General features: G+C 49.5%; 11 protein-coding genes across 11 annotated transcripts; 4 read left to right on the forward strand and 7 right to left on the reverse strand.

Moving 5' to 3' along the window:
• Positions 1-35: 35 nt before the first annotated feature.
• On the forward strand, positions 36-972 carry VTP21DRAFT_6599 (uncharacterized protein; the record flags this gene model as incomplete). Its single annotated transcript, XM_069397246.1, has 2 exons — positions 36-311; positions 385-972. The coding sequence occupies 2 exons, from the start codon at positions 36-38 to the stop codon at positions 970-972; spliced, it is 864 nt and encodes a 287-aa protein (XP_069246749.1).
• Positions 973-1,365: 393 nt separating this feature from the next.
• Positions 1,366-3,128, forward strand: VTP21DRAFT_6600 (uncharacterized protein; the record flags this gene model as incomplete). The annotated part of the gene is made up of 7 exons (XM_069397249.1): positions 1,366-1,438; positions 1,527-1,609; positions 1,676-1,869; positions 1,940-1,997; positions 2,077-2,503; positions 2,587-2,855; positions 2,946-3,128. 7 exons carry the CDS (start codon positions 1,366-1,368, stop codon positions 3,126-3,128), a joined length of 1,287 nt encoding a protein of 428 aa, XP_069246750.1.
• Positions 3,129-3,641: 513 nt separating this feature from the next.
• Positions 3,642-6,624, reverse strand: VTP21DRAFT_6601 (uncharacterized protein; the record flags this gene model as incomplete). Its single annotated transcript, XM_069397250.1, has 7 exons — positions 3,642-4,392; positions 4,468-4,929; positions 5,030-5,225; positions 5,305-5,374; positions 5,457-5,585; positions 5,735-5,779; positions 6,487-6,624. 7 exons carry the CDS (start codon positions 6,622-6,624, stop codon positions 3,642-3,644), a joined length of 1,791 nt encoding a protein of 596 aa, XP_069246751.1.
• A 390-nt stretch (positions 6,625-7,014) lies between these two features.
• VTP21DRAFT_6602 (uncharacterized protein) lies at positions 7,015-9,343 on the reverse strand (the record flags this gene model as incomplete). The annotated part of the gene is made up of 9 exons (XM_069397251.1): positions 7,015-7,275; positions 7,365-7,499; positions 7,571-8,251; positions 8,321-8,476; positions 8,551-8,757; positions 8,846-8,974; positions 9,043-9,117; positions 9,187-9,264; positions 9,332-9,343. 9 exons carry the CDS (start codon positions 9,341-9,343, stop codon positions 7,015-7,017), a joined length of 1,734 nt encoding a protein of 577 aa, XP_069246752.1.
• Positions 9,344-9,500: 157 nt separating this feature from the next.
• On the reverse strand, positions 9,501-10,900 carry VTP21DRAFT_6603 (uncharacterized protein; the record flags this gene model as incomplete). Its single annotated transcript, XM_069397252.1, has 4 exons — positions 9,501-9,725; positions 9,775-10,300; positions 10,356-10,411; positions 10,727-10,900. The coding sequence occupies 4 exons, from the start codon at positions 10,898-10,900 to the stop codon at positions 9,501-9,503; spliced, it is 981 nt and encodes a 326-aa protein (XP_069246753.1).
• A 415-nt stretch (positions 10,901-11,315) lies between these two features.
• Positions 11,316-13,770, reverse strand: VTP21DRAFT_6604 (uncharacterized protein; the record flags this gene model as incomplete). Its single annotated transcript, XM_069397253.1, has 5 exons — positions 11,316-12,955; positions 13,020-13,127; positions 13,200-13,425; positions 13,503-13,592; positions 13,669-13,770. The coding sequence occupies 5 exons, from the start codon at positions 13,768-13,770 to the stop codon at positions 11,316-11,318; spliced, it is 2,166 nt and encodes a 721-aa protein (XP_069246754.1).
• A 346-nt stretch (positions 13,771-14,116) lies between these two features.
• VTP21DRAFT_6605 (uncharacterized protein) lies at positions 14,117-15,889 on the forward strand (the record flags this gene model as incomplete). The annotated part of the gene is made up of 4 exons (XM_069397254.1): positions 14,117-14,199; positions 14,276-14,321; positions 14,403-15,719; positions 15,803-15,889. The coding sequence occupies 4 exons, from the start codon at positions 14,117-14,119 to the stop codon at positions 15,887-15,889; spliced, it is 1,533 nt and encodes a 510-aa protein (XP_069246755.1).
• Positions 15,890-15,915: 26 nt separating this feature from the next.
• VTP21DRAFT_6606 (uncharacterized protein) lies at positions 15,916-16,408 on the reverse strand (the record flags this gene model as incomplete). Its single annotated transcript, XM_069397255.1, has 2 exons — positions 15,916-16,024; positions 16,218-16,408. 2 exons carry the CDS (start codon positions 16,406-16,408, stop codon positions 15,916-15,918), a joined length of 300 nt encoding a protein of 99 aa, XP_069246756.1.
• Positions 16,409-16,504: 96 nt separating this feature from the next.
• On the forward strand, positions 16,505-17,951 carry VTP21DRAFT_6607 (uncharacterized protein; the record flags this gene model as incomplete). Its single annotated transcript, XM_069397256.1, has 4 exons — positions 16,505-16,570; positions 16,661-16,742; positions 16,812-16,984; positions 17,067-17,951. 4 exons carry the CDS (start codon positions 16,505-16,507, stop codon positions 17,949-17,951), a joined length of 1,206 nt encoding a protein of 401 aa, XP_069246757.1.
• Positions 17,952-18,844: 893 nt separating this feature from the next.
• Positions 18,845-20,477, reverse strand: VTP21DRAFT_6608 (uncharacterized protein; the record flags this gene model as incomplete). Its single annotated transcript, XM_069397257.1, has 5 exons — positions 18,845-19,738; positions 19,842-19,955; positions 20,023-20,058; positions 20,134-20,292; positions 20,424-20,477. The coding sequence occupies 5 exons, from the start codon at positions 20,475-20,477 to the stop codon at positions 18,845-18,847; spliced, it is 1,257 nt and encodes a 418-aa protein (XP_069246758.1).
• Positions 20,478-21,216: 739 nt separating this feature from the next.
• Positions 21,217-23,261, reverse strand: VTP21DRAFT_6609 (uncharacterized protein; the record flags this gene model as incomplete). The annotated part of the gene is made up of 3 exons (XM_069397258.1): positions 21,217-22,815; positions 22,928-23,041; positions 23,115-23,261. 3 exons carry the CDS (start codon positions 23,259-23,261, stop codon positions 21,217-21,219), a joined length of 1,860 nt encoding a protein of 619 aa, XP_069246759.1.
• Between the last annotated feature and the right edge of the window lie 542 nt (positions 23,262-23,803).

A 23,803-nucleotide genomic window follows, 5' to 3' on the forward strand; every position in this document is an offset into this window, starting at 1 on the left:
TTTTATTTTTAATCATTTCCACTATAGATAAGCAAATGATAGATCTTAAAGGCCTCCTCTTCCCTTCTCAACGTCGCGCACCCAATCAAGAAGAGGCGCGGCTTGCCCTGATCTATTGGACGCGGGCTGCTAATCAAGGAATGGACTTTGATGCACGCGTTAAAATGGGTGATTACTACTATAAAGGTATTGGCACACCGAAGGACCCGGAGAGAGCCGCGGCATGCTACCAGGTCGCGGCGCACAATCAGCATGCCATGGCAATATGGAATCTAGGATGGATGCACGAGAATGGGATCGGCGTTGAAAAGGTGAGTCTAATTTTAGAAAAATGCGTTCGTTGGTAACGTAGATGTTGAGGCCATATAAATGCTGGGTGTTTAGGATTTTAATCTGGCGAAGCGGAATTATGACACAGCCCTTGAAGCACACCGAGAGGCCTATTTTCCCGTGAAACTTTCACTTTTACGACTCAAGCTGCATTACCTCTGGACCAAATTCAGGGGGGATAACTCTGGAGGCGAGCTTGACCTTGGAATAAGCTCGTGGTTTTACCCACCGCTCCTGAGCTGGTACTTTAATCGCCCTGCAGAGCAGCAGCAACAGGGCTCAGCGGAGCAAGCCAACGCACTAGGGAGAGAGTTGTCTCACGACTCTGAGGAGGGATCCGGGTGGCTCGATAGCCATCGTCTGCCCCATCGGGTTGACTCAGGCTCCCACCGGCAATCCTCTGAAGATGAAGAGGGCGGAGACGGGTATATGGAGGGTGATGAGGAGTCCATGGAGAATTTCATAGAGAATGTGGTGGTGTTGGCGGTGTGTCTCGCCATTGGGTGGGCAGTGTACTTTTACCATTTCCGAAGACTCGAACAGACCAGAAGAGATGAGAGAGAAAATGATCGGCAGCGACAGCAACAACCACAGCAACAGCCGCAGCAGCGGCAACACATGAGGGCGGGCCCACCATCCTAAGGAAAAAAAATTGATAAACTGTCTCTATGGAATAATTATTTCAGACGCCTTTTGATATCTTAACTGCCCTTTTCGAACTTTTTTTTTGCAAATTTATTCATTCTTTTCGTTTGACTATATATATTTTGCGATTTACTCCCTTATTCTTCCTTATGCCAACGCTTTGCCCCTTCCCTTTAATTAATATATTAATGTATTTTTAAAACTGCCCAAGAAAATGGTGGATGTGTTTAAACTCCGCACCCTCAGAATCAGTCACGTTCACGAGACTGTATTAATGAGTTAAGAAGAAACTCCAGCTCTATTTCCTTGCGCACGAATACAGCTAAATCGGCGTCTTCCTAATCACCTACAATTCACCTTGTGTATTCTTCAGATAGAAAATCAATCGCAATGCATGAGATGACTCCGCGGCGGCTAGAGGCTGAAATAGTGCCAGGTAAAAGCGTGGGCTGGTTCAAGCTAGGTAACTGCCTCTCCATTGCATTCTCCAGTGAGCTGCTTGCATCGCTGTAGTGGCTAAAGAGCTAATCGAACGTTGAAAACGTGCTTAGGTATGTCGGTGTGGGACATCTGCGAACGACTAAAGGAGCAGGTGCGCGTCTTTCCTAACGTAGAATTCAAGTACAGCCAAGACGTAAGCATTACAATCGTTTCCTAATCATGGATACGCGCGATTCAACTAACCCTACGGCCACTTTAGACTCCACTCTCTACCGATTTCATCCTTTCACTCACCCAAAATGGAATCAATCTGAGATTTGAGCCCTTGGCACAGCGCCTGAAACTAATCGAGATCTTCGATTTTGAGCGATTGAAATTGACCTACCAGGGCGGAGGCGACATCTGCTCAGTACGGACAGATCCAACTTTCTTAGTAGTATATAAACTGTTCGGGTAAATGCCATGTCTCTTTTCCACCTTCTTTTGCCTCTTATTAAAGGGGATTTCTATCTTTCGCGTGTAGGCCAACTTATCCAGGAGAGTTTGATAAGCAAACAAAGCGATATATTCTTGGCTACCCTGTAAATCTCTCCCGCGTTTCCTACGCCTTTTCTCCCGCCTATACCTAAGACTCACTCATGTCTATGCCTTGACTACTAGGGAATCTCCTTTACCTTTCCAATCTCAGACCCTGATGCACTTACGTCCTCTGCAGAGCTGCCTATTGAGCTTCCCGACGGAACCTCGCCCATAGCCTCTCACGCCTATATATACCAGGGCGCATCCACTTGGCTCAAAGCCACTCTTCCATCGCTACGATTTCCGGGAGAGCTCGAGTCAGCGGTGGCGATGGTAGGGACAGGCCTTTCCCTACAATTTGTGAAAGGCGGGGGAATCGAAGGGGTGGTAGATCTCAAGTTGGGGGTAACAACCCCACAGGATGCAATTAGTGCACTCGGATCCGCCAATAGAGTATGGTGGAAGGAGGAGGATAAGATGAGAATACACTCGCTTGGCGAAGAGAGAGAATCCATAGCAGACGGTGAGGCAGAATGGGAGCAGAGGATCGGCCCAATTTGCAGTAGCGGTATGCTCCACTTTAAAGCTCTTTTATTCTAACCCATGTGGGATAGGCTAATCAATAATATGTGTATCTATCTGCTTTGCCAGATTACTTTTACAACTACTTTGCACTTGGCATTGATCTCCTCTTCGACAGCATTAATCATCTGTGTAAAAAAATAGTCATTCACGGCAATGTGCCTGGGCATTTCGATTTCCAGCGTTATAAGCGGTGCCCATACCGAATCGTGTTCCCTAACCGACAGACCCCATTCCCCAGCACGGGAGGCAATGGGAAGAATGGAAAGAATGGAAAGAGCGAGATTCCGGAATCGGCCGACGCGGGTAAGTGGGTTGTGGTGGAATCGGAAATGAAGGTAATTGCTAATAGCTCTCCTCCAAGTGAGTGAGAGAGGGGGGTTAGGGCTAGGAAGAACTTGCTTTAAATGTATGTTATGGAATTATAGATCGACCAAATTCGTAAACTGGTGGGGTCGGAAGATGGGGTAGATACCGACCGCCCCGTCATCTTCAACCGGGTCTCTGCTGGGCAGAATCCTTTCGGATCGAGTGTGCTGACCGGTTACAATGATGGGGTGGTGTTAGAAGTGATGAAGAACGGGCACATCGCTACCGTGGTTCTGTTTTAATTATTCTGTAATAGTTATGTCATTTTGTATTTTTCTTTTTTCTTCTCCTTTTGCACATATGCCAATATTTTCAAACACACCTGAATTGGAAATTCATCCCACCTTTTTTCCCACTTGTATTAGACCAATACCTTTTAATATATTTTTCCAATCTACAGCCGCAGCTAGCTTAAGGAGAACTGCAAACTGGATACCTACTGCAGGCAAGCCATGGCAATGTTAACTCATCGACGAGCTTCTCGTAGCAAATGAGAAGAGCTGTAGAAAATCAAAGAAAAAATACTCTTTAATAACACACACAAAGACAATAAAAGTTGAAAACAGACCAAGTTTTTTAAAATAAATAAGCGATAAAATGGAAAAGAGAAAAAAAAATAAAATAAAATCCAGTAATGTAAAAAATAAAATAAAATAGAAGAGAAGAAAATAGAATAAAACAAAAATCGTAACACATAGGGAAATAGGGCTGCGAAAAAAGAAAGCACAAAAATTTAGAAAATTAGAATTAGTCCCTTAAACACCTATTTGCTCGGCTTCGGCTGGATTGGTTTTTCCCTCGGTCTCCGGCTCCTCAATATTCTGTTCAGGTTTGGCCTCTTCTTTGGGCTCATCTGCAGCCGTAAGAGTGCTTTCTGGAGTGGTCTCCTGCGTTTCCCCCGCTTTCGATGTTTCGATCCCCTCCGCGACTTTTTGCTGGTCGTCTGCGCTCTTCTCGGTCGACGCACCGGTATTCAAGGCTTCTAGCTTCTTCTTCAGTTGGTCCAACTGGAACTCCAGCAGTCTGATTTGCACATCCTTCTGAGAGACCTGGTTCTTCAGCTCCTCGTTCTCATGACGTAGCGTATGATAAGCCTCTTGATACTCCTTCTCCGTCTTGGGGCCGCCGAGGTCCTTCTCTTCCTCCTGCACGGCCTTGGTTACAAACTGTTTCTTCTCTTTCACGCTGAATCCCTTCTCCAGATCGATCAGCTTCGGGTTAGCATTCTTCCCCGCGAAGAACTCGTCTGCGGTCAACGCAGGCTCATCGCCAATGGTGGCGGGATAGATGTCGGACTGGAAAGCATCCGATTTGCGTGGCACCGTAAACGAGATCGGCTCCACAATGCCATTGCCAACCTTGTAGGCACGGGCAATCTCACATTCGTTGACATTGACAGCGCGCTTCGGAAGGAACGCCATGCCACGCTGGGGCTCGGGGGACTTGTATTCCGAGAGGAAGAACATTTCGTCATTTTCATATTCATAGTAGCGGATATTTCCATCCCTATCCAACAAACGGCGACAGAAACAAGGTCAATCCATGTCAGCTAGTAAGAACTCGCGGTTGTAAAAAGCCTACCCTTTGCCAGCCAGGTACAACATCTTCGTGTCGCAATCATAAAAAGGCATGATGACGCCTGCCGAAGTGTCCAAGAAGATGGATTTAACCGGCTTTTCGATAGAGTCGGTGTCCCATACAAACAATTGACGGTCACTCATCTTCGAGAATCCGGTCGTCGCCAAACGATTTGTATCGCCAAGCCACACTGCGCGAGATCCCTTCACTCCTTGGTGGCCCGCGGTCTCCTGAACAATAGTGTTGGCACGCACATCAATAATGCGTAGCTTGCGGTCCCGGCATGTTGTAGCAAGAAGGCTGCCGTTCCAATTCCAGGCCATCGACTGGATAATCTCGGTATGCCCGACAATCTCTTGGACGCTGGTGCCCTTTTCGATATCCCAGAGCTTGATCGTAAGATCTGCGCTCGAACTGGCCAGCACATTGTCAGCAACGGGGTGAAAAAGAACATGACCTACTTTGCTGGAAGAGACCCCCCCGCGCCAAAAAAGAATTAGCCGTTTACCATAAGCAAAAGCTTCAGTACTCAAGGAGTAAATCAATTGGATGCAAAGCAGCCTACCGTCCGTGTCCGCTAAGTTTCGCCACAGGAGATACATGCTCCATTTCTTCGGGTATCTCTTCCGGAATGTTCCAGATCATCACCTTTCCGTCCTCTGATGCAGATGCAATCACATAATCATTGTAGTTAGCAAAGTCTGTGTCCAGCACAGCCGCAGTGTGGCCGCGATAGAGGGTCAGGTTTTCAGGCTGTTTCCCTGGAGGAGGAAAAGAGTAAACAGCATTATTTCTTTAGCTTGGACCTCCGCCGAACATGGCTGTGATGGATCAACTTACCGACTTGGCCATGCGGAATAACAGCGAATGCACCACCCCCACTTGCTTGCCAGTTCACAGCAATGAACAACTGGATTGTTGATAAAAAATTAAGAGACATGGCAAGCTTCAAACCATTCAATTACTTCCGATGGATGGAGCATTCCACTTACAGGATTGACCTTCACCAAGTTCGTGTCCCACGCATTGTTCGATACCTTGAGGTTATCATAGCAGGCTTCGCGCTTCGCTGGTGTGCCAAAAACGTGCCTGAATTTGGAAGCGCGGACGAAACGAGACATCTATCAGTAGAGTTGGGCAAGGACATTAATGATGCAGCCATGATGTGGTTGAGTTGGGATGAACATGAGAAGAATGAGAGATGAGGTTATTCTTACTCATATTCTTCAACTAGCATTCCCTAGACGTGAGAGTGTTTCGAGTAACTTACCTCTAATATTTTTGGGCTTCGATCGTGAAAACCTAATCTATACCTCTAAAGAATAGTGATGAAAATAACGGGCTAAACGGCGGGGGGGATCCTTCGAGAATTAAATTGCACTGAACGGCCAGAAATGACTGGGCAAATTTCCTGTGGCTTTTCGCCTTGAACCCTTCAAGACTTAAGGTGTGCATCCAACATGCCTAGGTGGACACGAGAGGCCGCTGCCCTTACAGGAAAAGCATATCATTCTATTCGCTACTTCAGTACATTCGAAATTCAGTAATGAACTCTATTGAGGGATACGCTAAATTAAAAACGGGCTTTAAGGCCTTGTGGCCAGGGCATGAATCCGCTTTCTCTCAAGATACACCCTAAAACCTCGAAGGTCTTCGGCACTGAATATGTTAATTAAGTGTGACCCATTGACTTTCGATGGTATCAAGGCGGGTGCTCTTGAGATGGCGATTAAGTTTGCTGGTGGTAAGATGTACCTCGAACAGGGAAAAAAGGTTAAATGCATAGGTATAAACGCTGTTTAGGAGGGGTTGTATAATTATCACCTGTACCCCGTCATAATAACTTTATTGAGGAAAAAAGTATCATTTTACAAACTCCTCAGTGCTTTTTCTTCAAGGCCTTTATCAATTGGTAAGTTGATCCTACATTTTTGACGAACGTATATAGTCGTAATAATGTTTAAAATGGACTATACCACCTCCACATGTCAACCAACCATCGTTTAAGCTTGGCCGACTCACTGAGCTATGTTTCCAGTTCGCCACTAGTTCCCCTCCCCCCTCGGATTGAACATAGCATCTTTCCTTGACTCCATCGACGATCCAGGTTTTGGTTTGGCTCACTTTAAACACTCGGGCCAAGTGAAACTTGCTATGCATATTGCACTTTGTACCTTGGTGTGTTGGAGTACTATGCCACTAATGAGCGTGTCTTAGCTTGGCTTGAATGAGTATAAAGGTGTGTCACGTGTAGACGTTTGTGGTAGAATGGGCGATCCCATAAAACGTGTTTCATACAGGGGAGCTACGGGTCTTTAAGCTAAGAGCCTTCCATCGGACCTCTTTAATAAATTGCATAAGGGCTTAAGAAAAATGGAGTGACTTTCAATGGATAGAGGGTAGAGGAAATTCAGTATTAATAGGCATAAACCAGGAGAAGACGATGAAGTAAATACAGAAAACTTATTATACAAGGAAAGAGGTTTCGAAATAATAAAAATTAAGGATTAAGAGGATAAGCTATAATGTTTGAGACGATTCCCCCGACACTCATTCATACACCCAAATTTCTAATCGCTCGATTCCATTAAGGCTCGCCTCGGACTGGAGCACACGTGCGACCTCCAGATCATCGTCGTCCGACAGCTCCACCAGAGCGTTCTCCTCATCGCGGTATTTGATCCGGGGGAAGTCCTTGCACTTGAATTTGGCCTTTACTCTCTTTAAAAGGTCATCATACGTCGTGGATTTATCCACCAGGAGGATGCGCACAATATCTGGCTTTACTGCGGCGATACACTTGACTTTGATCTAAAACAGGAGGGTTCGTATAGGATAAGTATTTTGGGAAGAAAGAGGGAGGCGGACGAACCCGCTTGGGTGGAAAGATGGATGCTTACCCTATCCTTCAACTTCTCCCTCAAATAGGACCCGACTGAACTAGCGGAAGAGTGGGAGGCCATTGAGTGTAAAGAGCAGACGGAGCAGATGGAGCCTATCGATGCATATGATTGTTTTCTCATATCAATGGGGGTCTAAATGAGGACAAGAAGAGAATACTGTTTAGAGGTCAAGCTTCAAGAAGAAAATCCGGTTGGAAATGTACCTTGGAAGCCATCATGTAATGCAGCGGGGGGTTATTCAGCTCCCTATCCTGTGACTCGTTTGGAGGGCTTGGCATGGTGGGGAGAGATTGAGGCTCGTTTGTACCATTGGGCTGCCAAGGCGTTCTCGAGGTCAAGCTGCCCTTCCACTCTGGCTGCGAATCTCGGCCATAGTCAGACGGGTCAGAGTGAACTTCGTGCTCTTCGCAGAACATGACCTTCTGTGCTCTCGAACTTCGGTTAGAAATCGTGCGCCGGAATTTGCTCCTCTCCAGTGCGTCTTGTGCGAAGGCGTCTTCGGAAGGCTTCCGCGGATATGATTCGTCTTTGATTCCATCCAGCTGCGACTCCTTGGAAAGCTTTAGTGGGTTGTTTTCCCATGTCAATGTCGCAGTGGGGGGAGGAGAAGGCAGGTCGCCGATAGGTGGCTCCTCGCTCTTCTTGCTATATATGTCTGGAGAGTGGTGCTCATCCAACTGCTTGTCGGCTTCCACATGACCCGTGCTGCTCTTGCTGCTTGCGGGAGATGCGGATCGCGGGGAGACATTTTCTTCAGACGACTGTGTCCTAGCAATGTTGGGTTGGAGCACAGGGGGGGCACTATCTCGCATTACATCGGACTGGGATACGATGTCATCGTTTGCCGTTGATGTAAGGAAGTCTGCCGAGTATTCGTCCACGTTCTGATTCAATACAGCACGGAGAGTTAATACCCTGACTGGGCCATCTCATATGGATTTGAGGTATCCTACCATTTTCTGCGGCCCGCTGAAGTCCGTCGACTGGTCGTCATCAGTGCTGGCCACCACCTGTGCCTTATCGAGGTAGTTCACCTTCTTTGTATCTTTAACCTTTTCCTCGTCGGGCCTAAAAAGAATGCCCATCGGCATGGAGAAGACCGTAAAGCCCTGTTGATGAAATGGCGGGAAAGAGCGGGTCAGTGGAGGAATTAAGGAAAACTTAGAAAGCAGAGAGCGGTTACCTCTCCCTCTGCGACAATGGCTTCATCAATGGCATTGTGCTCGTTCTTTAGCTTTTGCGAGCGTGCGCGCTCCAAGACCTGAAGGCCCTCCTCCTTCTTATCCAATTTAATGAGGCAAAGGGCGCGGTTGTAAAGCACCTCGCAAGAGTACAGCTTGAAGTCCATGCCAAGTTGGTTATAGTTTATCACCGTGTTGCCCCGGAAGCACTAGGTTGGGTTGGAAAAATGGAATGGAAAATAGGCAGAGAAGTCAGTTGGGCCTCGGGCCATTACGAAGGGAACAGAAGCGGCTCACCATTAATGCCTTCGTGAAATCCTCCAGGGCCATGCAGTAGCTGCCCAGCAAAAAATTCGACACCCCTCGTTGATAGTGGCAAATGGCAAGGTATTTATCAAGTTTTATTGCGCTGTCAAACCACCGGATCTAGTGGAGAGCAGAGATGCAATGGTGAGAGCGGGAATGGCGTAGGGAACTAAACATAAGGGACATACCGCCATGTGTTGCAAACCCTTGTTTGCATATATGATCCCGATGTTGAATCTCATTCGGGCCTTGTCCGACATGGACTAGTTGCAGGCATTGAGCATCGTGAGTAAGATCAGGATCCCATTGAAATGCTTTTCCCCATTCCTTACCTTGAAGGTCTCGATGGAATTGTCATACTGCTTTTCGTCAAACTGCTTGACGGCGAGCGTCCAGAGCTCGAGTTCCCGCTAAGGAGAGCAATCAGAACAGGGGTTAGGGCCGCTTCACAAAGGGTGAGCACAAGGCCACGCTTACTTTAGAAGACATTTGCGGTTACGGGCGCGGGCGAGAGAGAAAGGCAAGAGGCGGGCAGAGGCTCAAGAGAGGAGTGAGAGCAAACCGCGAGGGTGTTGGGGGGAGAGGCAATATTAAACGAACTCTAGCCTTGCCGAAAATCCGGGAGACGAGGACGGGCTCGATCGAATTAGCGCCGGGTCTCACGTCCAAATTTAAGGTCGGTTACACGCGGCCAATGGACCCCGCCGATGGTCTGTGGCAAATCCGATTTTGCATGAGTCCAGTTTTTACAAGGGAAGATCTCCCCGTTTCGTCTCCCGGCCTTGACAAACTTGGAATCGGGCCGAGCGGCTCTTTGTCGTGTTTCTTCTCTAAGCTTTTCCCACCCATCCTCTGCAAGTCCCGTGGAGGCCTCGCATTTTCAGACCCCAGGCATGGTGAGTATTAGCAGCCTTCCTTACATGGTCTACGGAGAAACCGCTAGCATCACTATGTGGGGCCGACTCAGTAAGCTTGGCCCAGCGTTCAAGACTTGATTCCCCGCGAGAGCCTTTTCCGTCTGGGAGTTGGCTGCCTCTGAGCCGCACCGAGGATTGCCGCCCGCACCTTCCCCCCAAGCCCAGGCCGTTGCAATGACCAGCTGCAAGCGGAGCCGCGGCCCCCTCGCTCAGCCGAACCCTGTTCAAGGGTCCTAGCGCTACCTGTCGACTTGTTGATCCTTTCGTGCTCTTTGCAACTGCCACACAAACATCACCCGATCGGACACGTCGGATGCCGAAATTGTTTAGATAGACCAGCTGCCCCCCGAACGGACCAACAAGGCTGGGCCGTGTGGGCTGCTGCTCTCCTCTGATGCAGCATTTCTTATCTACGCTTTGGCGTGCTCTTTCACACTTGTCCAACTGCTGACGGCTCCGAGCCTTCAATGCACTCGCAATCCCGCCAACACGCCTCTTTACGCTTTCATAATCCGGTTTCTTAATTGGCCTGCAACACGGCTATTATACACTCCGATTCCTGGAAACCATCTTGCTCCGGTCACTGAATCATCTTATCCTCTATGGACGGGTAAGAAGACATAATGTTTTTGGATGGATTCTATAGAGGGTAGCTCCGTTTTGTTAAGTCCCACATAAGTCTTCGAGATTTCTCGGAAAACGTTCCCAATGAGACTCTTCAGATGGGACATTGTCTTAAAAGAGATCAACAGTAACGAAACGATTTCTAGTTCTCCCTCGGGAAAACTTCTCCCTTTGCGTCATGTTTGCTCAGCCTATCTTTCTCTTGCAATCCGCTTTTCCTATCCGAGAAGCAGCGCAATTGACGCCATAGAGGGCTAGTTTAGCCCCCTAAGCATCGAAGCATCCGGTTCTTTGGTAATTCCGCGAGTATGGGTTCTTTTGCAGAGCATACCATGAATGCATCAGGATCGACAACATTAATCAATGGAGGTATCCATGGACCACTTCCTGGGCCCGTGCTCGAAGTTGATTTGATCCGTAGTAAAGCAAGAGCGTTCCAGGTTCCTTGTAGCAGACACTGAGACGTTATGTATTTCCTTTGGTAATCTGTCTTAGCGATGACCATATATGGACCCACATTCACATTAACAACAAGGATGGTTCTATTTATTCTCTCCTTATTGGACGCGAATGTTTGCCTCGTTTGGAATATTATATTAAACAAGGAATCCCGTTATGGCAAATTCTTGAATAAACACATCGACAAGACCCAGCCTTGAAACGGATACAAACGATCTCGTCGGCCTCCTTGCACATGAAAGCGGTAGAGATAGCATGCTTACCGATTGCCATATAGGACAACCGCTCATGCTCAAATCTTCATGAAGCGAGAAGAAAAACTGCCAAAATCTCTTCATCTCCAATGAAATAGTATAATTTTATTAAAAATTCTGGAGTCCAAGTATAAAATACAAGAAGAGTGTCTTCGAAATCAGCACCACCACCCCCCCCCTCCTTCTCCCCCTCTTCCGCCCACTCAATTAAAAATCAAACTCTGACCGAAAAGCCCCTAGATTCTTCCGGTCACAGTGCACGGCAAGATCCTCCCGGCTTTGCATCATGAGCACCGAGCGAAGGGTATCCCACACGCCCTCACTTGAATTGACCATCGACTTTGGAAGGGCGGGCAGCTGCTCGTCAGAGGTCCCCACCTGACCGGCCTGCAATGCCAAACATCCAAGCAGGTGCTCGGTCGCCTCTCGGTACTGTCCCAAATTCATGCTGCTGATGGCCAGGTTATAGCGCGCTCGGATGTAGGACGGCTGGATATCGAGGGCATTGAAATACGCCTCGATGGCGCGTTGGGGCTCTCGGGCGTTAGCCAGCGTGGCTCCGAGTTTATTCCATAGAAAGTAGTCGTCCGGCCGGGTTGCCAATGCGGCCTGGAAGCAGTCGACCGCCTTCATGTACTCGCCACTCACGTTGAACATCACCCCAAGCCCAATCTGAACATCCGCGTCCATCTCGGGGCCAGGGCGGGACCTTGCCGCTTCCAGGAACAGCGAGGACACAAAGGTGTGTCGATCGCCATTGATTCGCATCTTGCCCTGCCGCTCGAGGATGGGGGAGTATTTCTCGTGGTTCGCGATCCAGTTTTCAAGCGCATCGTATGCATCAAGCCGGCAGTTCTCATTCGTGTACGAGGCGGCGATCGCCATCCATGCCTCCAGATCCCGGGGGTTAAGCTGTAGTGCGCGGCGAAGGGCGGCAATGGCGGCCTCGTCCCGCTCGTTTTCCTGCTGTCGGATACCGAGCTGGCACCAAGCATCCGAGTTGGAGGGATCCTGTTGCACGGCCGCCTCGAGCCTTAAAATGCTATCCATAAGATCGGCTCCTGGGGTGCCGACCGCCACCGAGGTGGCCAGGTATGGGTTATTCGGCTCAAACTCGTAGTTGTCGTATCTGGGATTGTCGGCTCGATACCCAAGTCCGCTCGTGTCCCGGAACTTCTCCCAATCCTTCTGAAGAGACTCCCACTCGATGTCTTGCGGCTCCTGGGCGAGGTGCCCGATATTGCGCTTGTATTCCTCAACCCATTGCTCGAAATCGTACTTGCTTTGTTGCAGCACCTGCTCCAGCTCATCCGACCCTTCCTGCTGGAACTCCTCCGCCCAATTCTCCTGCGCTGTCCCCCCCGAAAATTCCGTGGCCCAGTCGGTGGCTCCCGTGTGTGCGGTGGCCGCGACCGAGGAGACTTCGTCGGGCCGCTCGAACTCCTCTGTCCAGTTGCGGTCAAGCTGCTTTGCAAACTCATCCGACCACATCCTGCCGTCCCCGGCCTTACCAATATGCTGTTCGAACTCCGAGATCCAGCTGGGATCACTGGCATTCGCTTGCTGTGACCGAGATTGTTGTTGCCCGAATTCGTCCGCCCAAGAGGTCGATGCTTTCGCATTCTCCACTACCTTGTTTCCCTGGATGGTCACCTCCTGGTCGCGGAGTTTCCGCATGAAATTCATGAAATTAGAGGTTTGGAATTTGGGGTTGCTCGAATCCACGGATTCAACCAGGAGCCCTGCAGTTTTCGCCAACGACTCTGGAGAGTCTTCGGTGGCGTGCTCCTGCTGGAATTCTGTTGCCCAGGACTCCTGTGCGGCAAACTCACGTTCCCAATCGACACCTGGAATGAACATTTTTGGGTTGAAGTAGACATTTTTTAAAAAAAGAAAAAGTGAGAAGTATACCTTGTTTGGCCGCATCAAAAGCCTTCTCAAAGGCCTCTTGAACTGTGGGGTCCACTGGGCCTAAGGCAGTCTGATGATGAAACTGCTCAAACTCCTTATGCCAATCATCTACCAGCACAAAAAATACAATAGATAAGGATTCATCTCACAAATATTGCTGGAATAAAAGGCCAGTATTACTCATCGCGTGGGATCGGTTAAAGACGGCCTCAAATTCTTGAAAATCTTGCGGTGGCAAAGGATGCATCCCTTCGGAATGTTGCATAAAATCTGCTGCCCAGTCCGATCCGGGCGGGGCATTAGCTGCGACAGGATGTAATGCATCAAGTTCTTTGGACATTTCGGAGAATGTAAAGTGATCCCGTGGAAGCCGCATGCTTTCTTCTTGAAAGAATGCATCTGAAAACTGGATATGTAAAAGAAGATGGAAAAACAATTTACTTAACATAATCAAGTAGGTAGAAATAGCCTGTGTTCAATTACCTCTTGTTCTGACGGTAGATTGGGGCCCATTTTCATAGATCTGATGCCTGTAGCGCGGGAACCGTCCTGTCTTTCTGGGACGAATCGCTCCTATAGTAGCGCGGGATCAGAATGTAAAAGTAAGCAACCTTGATATGAGGCATAGAGCTAACTCTATGATGCGTACCTGTTGATGTGATCGATCCCTCATAAATTGCTTTGTCAATCCAGTTACGGCATTGGAAGGCCCGCATTCAGGGCCTCCTTGTACCAGCTGTGATAGCGACATGATATAGGGGTGATCTGATGTATGAAGTGTGATGTCTCTATTATGCCAAATATATTTTTAAGATTCACGAGACGATTCCTTGGTTACAGATGGATATCAGTGATCGTGGATGGAAATTAAGAGTACAAGATCTACAAGCTACTACGAGGTGGAGTAGTTTTAGGATGGGATAGCTTATTAAAAGGGGCACAAAGCATGTGAAGAAACCAAACCTAACCTAGCCTACTCTCGCTCGCAAGTCACAATTGATGGTAAACAAAACTGTTTGATTTTTGCAGAGTGGACAGAAGCTAAATAGTACTATATTGCCTCAATTGGATCCAACTTGAGTCGTCCAGACACAATCATGAGCTCTAAAAAGGCGGTAATTGCTGACAAGAATGTCGCAAAAGAGCAGCAAGATGGCGATTTTGTCATTAAACCAGAAAAGTAAGCAATTTTTTAATCTGTTTCCTCCAATTTCTGCTGGATTAGAGCTGATCAACAACCTTGTGTCATTCTACAGCGTGAAGCCTACACTTGACACCAGCAAATGGCCATTGCTTTTGAAGGTGAGTGCGCATCCGATTGTTTCCCACATTATCCCCATATCTAGACCTGGGCCATATTCATCCCTTCTCCTTATTCGCTAGAATTACGATAAACTCAACGTCCGCACTGGACACTATACGCCCATTCCGGCTGGGTGCTCTCCATTGAAGCGTCCCCTGCAAGAATATATCCGCACTGGTGTTATTAACCTCGATAAGCCTGCCAATCCCTCATCACACGAAGTTGTGGCGTGGATTAAGCGCATCTTGCGTGTTGAAAAGACAGGCCACTCGGGCACTCTTGATCCCAAGGTTACTGGATGTCTGATCGTGTGCATTGACCGTGCCACACGCCTTGTTAAATCCCAACAAAGTGCAGGAAAGGAGTACGTGTGTGTTGTGCGTCTGCACGATGCAATCGAATCAGAGAAGAAGCTCGGGGCTGCCCTTGAGACCCTCACCGGCGCTCTTTTCCAGCGTCCTCCGTTGATTTCGGCTGTCAAGCGTCAGCTGCGTGTGCGAACCATCCATGAGAGCAAGCTGATTGAGTTCGACAACGAGAGGCACCTGGGAGTGTTTTGGGTGAGCTGCGAGGCTGGAACCTACATCCGTACGCTGTGTGTGCACTTGGGGCTGTTGCTGGGCGTGGGAGGTCACATGCAAGAGCTCCGCCGGGTGAGGAGTGGAGCGTTGTCGGAGAACGATGACATGGTCACGATGCATGACGTGCTGGACGCACAGTGGGTCTATGACAACACAAAGGACGAGAGCTATCTCCGCCGGGTGATCCGCCCCCTCGAATCCCTGCTCACCGGGTACAAACGCATTGTTGTAAAGGACAGCGCCGTGAATGCGATCTGCTATGGGGCCAAGATGATGATTCCCGGTTTGCTGCGCTACGACTCCGGCATCGAGATCAACGAGGAGGTCGTGCTGATGACGACCAAGGGCGAGGCGATTGCCATTGCCATTGCCCAGATGTCGACCGCTGAGCTCGCCACCTGCGAGCACGGTGTCGTCGCCAAGATCAAGCGGTGCATCATGGAGAGGGACACCTATCCACGCAAGTGGGGATTGGGCCCGAAGGCAATGGAGAAGAAGAAGTTGATCAGCGAAGGGAAGCTGGATAAGTATGGGCGCAAAACCGACGCCACCCCCAAGGAGTGGAAGGATGGATACGTCGAGTACGGAAACGAGAGCCGGGCGAAAGAGGACGAGGCGATGGAGGTCGATGCGAAGACCCCGGTTAAGAAGCCCCTGATTGAGGAGGTGAAGTCGGATAAGAAGCGCAAGCTGCAGGAGGAGTCCGCCTCCTCTTCCTCCGAGGACGAGGCCGAAGACAAGGAGGAGAAGAAGAAGAAGAAGAAGGAGAAGAAGGAGAAGAAGAAGAAGGCTAAAGACGAGGGCGAAGAAGTTGAGGTTTGTATCATTTTTTCCTTCTTCTCCACTCGATGCTCGATCCCAGCCGTACTAACCTAACCTTGACTCTTCTCCCCTCTTAGACACCCAAAAAGTCCAAGAAGGCAAAGACAGAAGAAAAGGGTAGCGAAAAGAAGAAGAAGAAGAAATCCAAGACCGACGACGAATGAAAGCAATGAGCAAAACCTAAAAAATTTCACTTGAGAATAACACTTTTTTGACTTTTATCGTTTATGTAGCATTCTCTTTTATTTTTCGAGACATTTTTTTTATATTTTTGATTTTTTTTATTATTAAGGGTGGGTCTGTGTGAATAAAATAATCCATGCCAAGGTTTAGATGACGATCTATGCGTCTAAGGAGAGGGGAGAATACATTCGGGAAGAGGGAAAGGGAAAAATAATATATGCGCATGTTGCTCCTTGGCCCCCCCAAAGCTCCCCCGAATGGAATCCCGTTGGAAAAATTTATAGTACCGAGTGGGGGGGGAGGGGCTACGTCACCTCCCTGAGTCGATGGAATTTAAGGTCGCTTTGTTTTTCTTTGTTTTCCTTTTCTTCCCAGTAAAAAGAAATATCAAAGACACCTCGTCTTTTCACTACACGATTTTCTTTTTTTTTTTTCCTCCCTGCTTTTTCTGTTAAAGAGACAGTGCTTTGCGCCCACCAAACCGCAATCTTGTCGTTCATGTTTTTAGCATCACTTAAAATCCCGTGCAGTAGTAGAAGAAAAGATCCGCTTATTCAGTTTATAGGTCACTGTAATTTCTCTCTTGAATCACCAACATGGCAACCATCAACATAAGACGTGATGTCAAGGATAGTTTCTATCGGTACAAGATGCCGCGCCTTGTCTCTAAGGAAAGTTTGCTTCTGCACTGGCCTGATCAACCACCCCCCCTCCTACATCTTATCTAATCACATGATTTTCCTCTAATGTAGGTCGAAGGTAAGGGGAATGGCATCAAGACCGTAGTCCCTAATATGGCCGATATTGCCCGCTCGCTCAGCCGTCCCCCAGCTTGTAAGTGGACCCAAAATCAGCTCGCTAATACACCGATCCGTTTTTGTTTACCCCTTCTTTTTCATATAGATCCGACCAAATACTTCGGCTGCGAGCTTGGTGCGCAAACCAAGTGTGATGCCAAGAATGACCGCTACATCGTGAATGGGGCCCATGATGCAGAGAAATTGCAGGAGCTGCTTGATGGCTTCATCAAGAAGTTTGTTTTGTGCCCATCCTGCCAGAACCCAGAGACCGATCTGGTGAGAATCATCCTGCTATTTAATTCCAAGAGGTAGTATATTGTACTGAACTCTGCTTGCCTATGGTGTTGGAAATCAATAGATCATCACCAAGGACCAAAACATTCTGCGCGATTGCAAGGCCTGTGGTCAGCGCCAGCCTGTTGACATGCGCCACAAACTGGTCGCCTTCATCCTCAAGAATCCTCCGGATGATGGCAAGTCCGGCAAGAAGGACAAAAAATCTGCCAACGGCACGGCCTCGGCCAACGTGGGCGGAGGTGACCTCTCGTCCGTGACGGCCGTAGCTGCAGCGACCGGATCCGAGCCCGCTTCGGCCGCGAATTCGGACGATGAGACGACCGGGATTTTGAAGGAGGCCCACGAGCTGTTGCCGACCGCCGAGGAGGTCGAAGTCGCGGAGGACGACTGGGCGGTCGACATGTCCGAGGAGGCAGTTGCTGCTCGCATGCGTGAGATGGCCCTGCGGGACAATGGCGATGATGATGATGAGGGCGGTCCTCTGGACCAGTTCGGAGACTGGCTGCTTGAGAACCGGTCTGCTTCCGACGCTGACATCTACAAGCGGGCGGAAGAGCTGGGGATCGCCGGGAAGAGCCGGGCAGTGGCGGTGGTTGCACAGTGCCTTTTCGATGAGAAGATTCTGCAGCAGATCGGACAGCGTCGCAAGTTGCTGTTGAAGCTTGTCTCGGCCGGCGAGAAACATCAGCGCGCACTGCTTGGGGGCATCGAGCGCGTCATCGACGCCAACCGTACCCTGATGCCCAAGGTTGCCATGATCCTCAAGAAGCTGTATGACGAGGACCTCGTGGAGGAGGAGATTTTCCTCAAGTGGGGAGAGCGGGCGAGCAAGCGGTACGTCGACAAGGAGACAAGCAAGGCCATCCGCAAGGCGGCGGCCAAGTTCCTGGAGTGGCTAGAGAATGCGGAAGAGGAGGACGATGACGATGAAGAGGATGACGAATAGACAAAGGATACGATACAGCACGGTCCTCCCCCCTCTCTTCCTTCTTCCCCCGTACTCGGTGTGAAGTGTGAAAAGTGAAACTACGAAACGAAAAAAAAAAAAAAAATAAATAATAATAATTGAATTTCATGGTGAAAACATCGAAAGGGAAAACCTGTTGGTGTGATCACTGGAATATTATATTTTCTTCCTCTTATTATATTTCTACCTTCTAGTTTCTATTTTTCATCATGATATTTACATATTCGGTAGCGTATGGTTTATTTTTCTCTTTCTCTCTTTCTTTTCTCATTCTTTCTCTACTCTCTTATTTTTCTAAATAGGATGAAAACAGTATTTTTCCTAAAGTAACAAAAAAAAATAAAAATAAAAATAAAAAGAGTATAACTAAAACAGCAAACATCATTTTTTTATATATAGAAAAAGAAAATAAAAAAAACACCTTGAAAGACGAATTATATATACAAATGATAACAAAAAAAGATGTGGTATCATTTTATCACGCACAGGCATCACTACTCATGAGGGAGAGATGGAGAAAGGGAGGGAAAAACAAGGGGGGTGGGGGGGAGCAAAGAGGATGTGTAAAAAGAAGTAATGCTTCTACTCTGACGACGAAACAGACAAATAAAAAAAATATATAAAGAAAAAATAAAAAATAAAGATAGATTACAGAAGAAAGATTTGTATCAAAAATCATCCTGAACCGTCTTTCAAGCAATGGACCTCTCGTGTGCATCGCCCGTCCTCTCCAACAACCAAACATGAGGAGTAGTAGAGGTGATTCGCCTGGTGCTCTTGCTGTCGACTAGGCTCCCCCTCTCCTCGCCTCCTCCTTCTACCCCTCTTTCCCCATAAACGAGAGCTGGGAACATTCATCCGAGCGGCCGTGGTTATCTATTGGCGCCGCCCTTCGAGAGCGGCGACGGGTTGTGGGTGGAACGGGGTGGGGGTAATGGCCAATGGTAGGTGACCGAGGCTGAGGTAGGGGTGTTGAGCATGTTGAAAGGGGAGGGGAGCTCGTTGTTCTGGTAGAACTCGGGATAGAACGTGGAGGGGGAGGGCAGATTAGGGGCGAACTGGGAGGAGGCTAGTGCGGGGGCCGTGTCGGGAGCCGAAGATATTAGCGCCATGTGGGCCGAAGACTCGTGGGATTCTTCAGGCCGACCATCCTTTGCGTCCTTGGCTGGCTCCCCGCCGTGGTTGTCGGGAGGAGGCTCATTTTGGTGCTGCTCGACTCTTGCGTTAGACGCCGCCTGCGATTCAATCTCGCCCCTACTCTGCCCATCAAGAAGACCGCCGCTCTCGCCGTGGTCACCCTCATTCTCGTGCTTGGTCTCGTCCCCTTCTTCGTTAGCCGCACCCGGATTATGTGGTGCGCCATGCTGATTCCCAGTGGGGATGGTGAGCCGCAGTCGTGGGCGTTTAAGCGGTGGGCCCAGGTGGGCTGCCCCCATCTGAGCAGGATAGCCCGCACTTCCCGCCGCGGCTGCTCCCGCGGTATAGAGCTGCGCCATTTGAGAGGAATACCCCCCTCCGTACATCCCGTATTGAGGCATAGGGGGTGGGAGGAAGCTTCCTTGCGCCTGCTGCGCATGTGAGGGCATAAAGCTCATACCCTGCGCAAATGGGGGGTAGGGCTGTTGCCCATTCAGCGCAAACCCGGCCATCTGAGACGGTTGCTGAGGGGGGGTCGGGTGGGGCGGGGGGTGAGACGTTGCGGCGGAGGTGGTAGGAAGACTGGTTGCAGGCTGGGCAGGGGGTGGTTGCGGCGAGCGTTGTATCAGCTAATCAGGGCATTTTTTTTAAATTCAAAGAGTGAAGAGGGAGCAAGCAGAGAACTGAGCGTAAGCATTGAGCTAGATCCACGTTAGTAATGGGGGAGCAAACCTTTTTGGGATTGGAGGCGGAAGCCTCAACGGGAAACTCGTCTTCATTGTCCTCGTTCAATTCGAAGCCATCCTCATCTTTATCGCCGTCCTTATCGTTAGTCATGTTGGCAAACTGTGTTATGAATGAAGTGGGATGAGTAATCTTGATCCAAGATCAAATTCAATAATCCTGAACTCACGTCATAATTTGTCCGACTCTCGATGGAGCCTTTGTACTAGAGATCGAGAGAGGATGAAAATGAATTCGAATCGTCAATGCACGCATTTCAATGCACACGCAGAACACATACCTCAGTATACCGGTACAGCACCTTGTCAATGTTGGTGCTTGCATACTGGACCACCTTGTTATTAGGCCCGAAAATAATAAGGCCGATCTCGCAGTCGCAGAGCACGCTAAGCTCATATGCCTTCTTCATGAGGCCATATTTGCGCTTGAGAAATGTAACCTAGTTAGGAGAAGGAGGGGGCAAGGGGAGAGAGGGGAGGGAATGACCGGGTTAGCCGACGATTCGGGGATATCACGAGGGCGACCAGCTGGGAGGGCCGGCCGGATGCCCACATTCAACCAAGCAAGTACCTGTCGATTACGCTCGTCTTGCAATCGCTCAATACGGATCTTGCGGCGACCCATGATCAATAGTGCTTGAGTGAATACTAGAGGGTGTTATTTAAATAAGGGAGCTGAACTGCCTAAGATCGACCAGCACAGCAAATATGAGACAAAAAAAAATAAAAACAAAAAAGGTCAAGTGAGAAATCCTGGAATTATGGAGGGGGGATTCTGGACTTGCAAGGATCTATACCTTGCTCGCAAACTAATAGCGACGGGAGCCACTCGATTGCCAGATTACTAACTCTTGGAGCCTGCCGGAGCCGACAAATGGATCGTTGGAGGGGAAGAGCAAGTTGGAAATGGCGGGGAAAAAAGTTGGTCGCAACTTAAGAATAAAAATTTTAAAAAAATTTCCAGACATGCTAAAAATAACTTGTGTAACGTAATGGCTCAATGGTTCAATGCAAAGAGGTGATGTAAAGATGAGTGCAAAAAAGTCAACCCAAGAAACAAAGCATCGAGATCCATGGTAAATTACTTGTTCGTTGTATTTGGCCATAATCGACAAAGACATATCAACATATCACAGGGCGGAAGCAGAGGAGATAAGCGGGAGAGTCATGTACAAAAAAGAGAGTGGATTAAAGCAAGGCGGGAAGGGGGAAGGGGGGGGGGGGGAGGGGAGGGGAGGGGGGAAAGGGGGCTTAAAATCAGGATACAAGTTTCAAACACGATATCGATAGAAGAAATAATTTATACAATGCGGGTGGATATTTTCTTTTGATTATCTCGAGAGGCCATCGGGCGGAGCGGGGGCTCAGACCACTAGGCCGGCTGACATCCTCTCCTCACCATCCCCTTCGCCTCCCGCGGTCGACAGGTTCAATTGGGCCATACACTCCTGAATCTCGTTGATTTGCTTGGGCGACAGGAGCGGAGGAGTGTGCACCGTCTCTCTCCGATTCGTGGCCTCCATGTCCAGAGGCCGTCTCTCGGCTCCTCGCTCGGGCTTCTCCCTGTCTCTTTCCCTCTCGCGGTCCCTCTCTCTTCCTCGCTCCCGCTCGCGCCCAGGCTTGCGCTCCTCCTCCTCCTCGCCCCCACTCGACCCACCAAAGTGCCCGAACCCCGTGGTAAATCCGGGGAACTTCAGCACGCTCCGTTTCCCAATCCGGCGGCGCGCCACATTCTTGACCTGGTGGGGGAAGCTGCGGAACGTGAAGTGTTCGAGACGGCGGGTGTACGGCGAGATGGTGTGGTTGGAGTTCATAAGGGCCGCCAGCTGCGCGGCCATGGCGTTGTCCGCGGGCTGCAGCACAATCTCGCCCGGGTCGACCACCCCCCCCACCCCGTTGTACTCCCCGCCCAGGGCCAAGGCATCGTACTCGGTGCCGGGGGTAGCAAAGGGATCCGCGCCGAAAGCAGAGAAGACCTCCTGGCTCTCCATGACCCGCGGCTCATGGAAACCGCCGGTCTCCTCGTGTGCATCCGAGAAGTAGAGCTGTTGATGCTCTCGGGGCATGGCCGGGGGCGACATGAACCCGCTGCCACTATAACGTGAGGGCGTGTCGCTGATGGAGGAGAGCGGTCGCCGCCGCGATTTTTTCTTCTTGGCGGACTTGCCGCCCTCTGAGAGGGCCGACGAGAACTTGGCGGGCAGAGAGGTCGTGCTGGAAAGCGAATTCCGTCTGCGTAGCCGATCGAGCGTGATCTGGCTTTGGCTGTGGTAGACCCGTGTACTTGCAGGCTCCTCCTTCTTCGTCTCCACCAGCTTCTTCAAGCCCTCCTCGCCTCGCGCGTACAAATCGCGAATCCCGCGGTAATTGGATAGCATGTACAGCTCGCCTCGCTCCTCCAAGTCCCCCCAGCTGCCACGCATGCCCTCTGCATAAGAGTACGAGGAAGGAGATTTTGCAGGATGGGATGCGCGCCCAAGGTCTGGCATGGACATGGTCTCTAGCGCCGGATCGCCTCCAATGCCGGAAAACGACCCGTTCGACGAGCTCACACGCGACATTCCTACTCCTCCTCCCATGGAAGCCCCCAGCATCCCATTGGCACCACCACTGCTCTCCTTCGCTTGCTGTCTGCGAATCCACTGTTGACTTATCTCATGGATGACGGTGGGGAGCTGCTCTTGGAACACGGTGCGCAGTGTCCGCTCGATCTCTTCCTGTAGGCGCGCGCGCACACTAGTTATGCTATCAAACGTGGAGGAGACCTCCACGCTCTCGAGGGGGTCGTTTTTAAACACAAAAGTGACGCCTTTCTGCTTGGAAATAACAAGGACAATGATGGCTCGAAGACGGAGATTAGAGAGGCGGAGCAGCATGGGAACGATAAGCGGCTTGTCTGCGGCAAGAATGCCGGGACGAGTGTAGTGGCTGACTGGTGAATGAGACGCCGTCATTGGATTAGCCTAAGATCACGAGAGAGCCGTGTAGAGGACAAATGGAGGAGGCGGGGGGTTAGACAGAGTTGAGACGTCAAAACAAAAGGAAGAGAGGAAGCTAATCGCGGGCATCACTTACCTGAACTTTGGTTTGCAGCACAATGTAAGCATCCCCACTGTAGGTCATCTTGAAAATGCCGCGGAATTTGTCCATGGCCAGATCTCCAATTTCAAGCATCTCTAAATCAGGCGGCTTGAGAACCAATACAATCCCTTATGAGCCTTGTTCCGTTTCAGATTTCTAAACAGCATCAAGAATAAATCACCTGAGTCCCAAGGTCCAGCTCCTTCACCGTGATGTCATCGACAATGCTAGACGGCTTGGCGCCCTTGTTCAGGGCAGCAGTAAGCGTCCGCTTTGCATCCTCCACAAAATCGGACGTAAATGCTGACCAGTTGAATTTAAATGCCATTGGGAAATATTAAACAATATATATTATAAACAGAGAGAAGAATGGGAAGAATCGGATATAGAATAAATTAATTTTGAAGCGAATCAATTAACAATGATGCATATTGAAGGCATTTTAGATTGGGAGAGAGGAATATTTTTGTGTGTATGTTTATAGGAAAATAAAAGGGTTATCACTCCTCCCATTTCCCCCCTCTTTTATCGACAAAGCCAAGCTGAGGACGATTGGCTTGGTCGGCTCTCGCCGGAATTGGTGGGAGCGGCAGTCACTTTTTTTTTGCTCTTTTCCAGCAAGATCCACGTCGCGTAATTGCTGCCCTCTTCTTCCGGCGATTCATTTGCTGGGAACGGGCCTCTGGAAGCGGCAGCGCCAGGACGATGCTGGGAAGAGAAAGAGGCACCGGTTTCAGAGCGCGGCCAGTCCCACAGGTAAGCTCTCTTGGGATGACCTAAACCTCTTGTACAATTCAGCCGTCCCCGGCCTCCATTCCATCGACTTCTAAAATGAGACTGCGGACTTCAAACGATTTCTATTATACGTTA

Source organism: Calcarisporiella thermophila (assembly GCF_041956535.1).
Source record: "Calcarisporiella thermophila strain CBS 279.70 unplaced genomic scaffold VTP21scaffold_28, whole genome shotgun sequence".
Taxonomy (NCBI): domain Eukaryota; kingdom Fungi; phylum Calcarisporiellomycota; class Calcarisporiellomycetes; order Calcarisporiellales; family Calcarisporiellaceae; genus Calcarisporiella; species Calcarisporiella thermophila.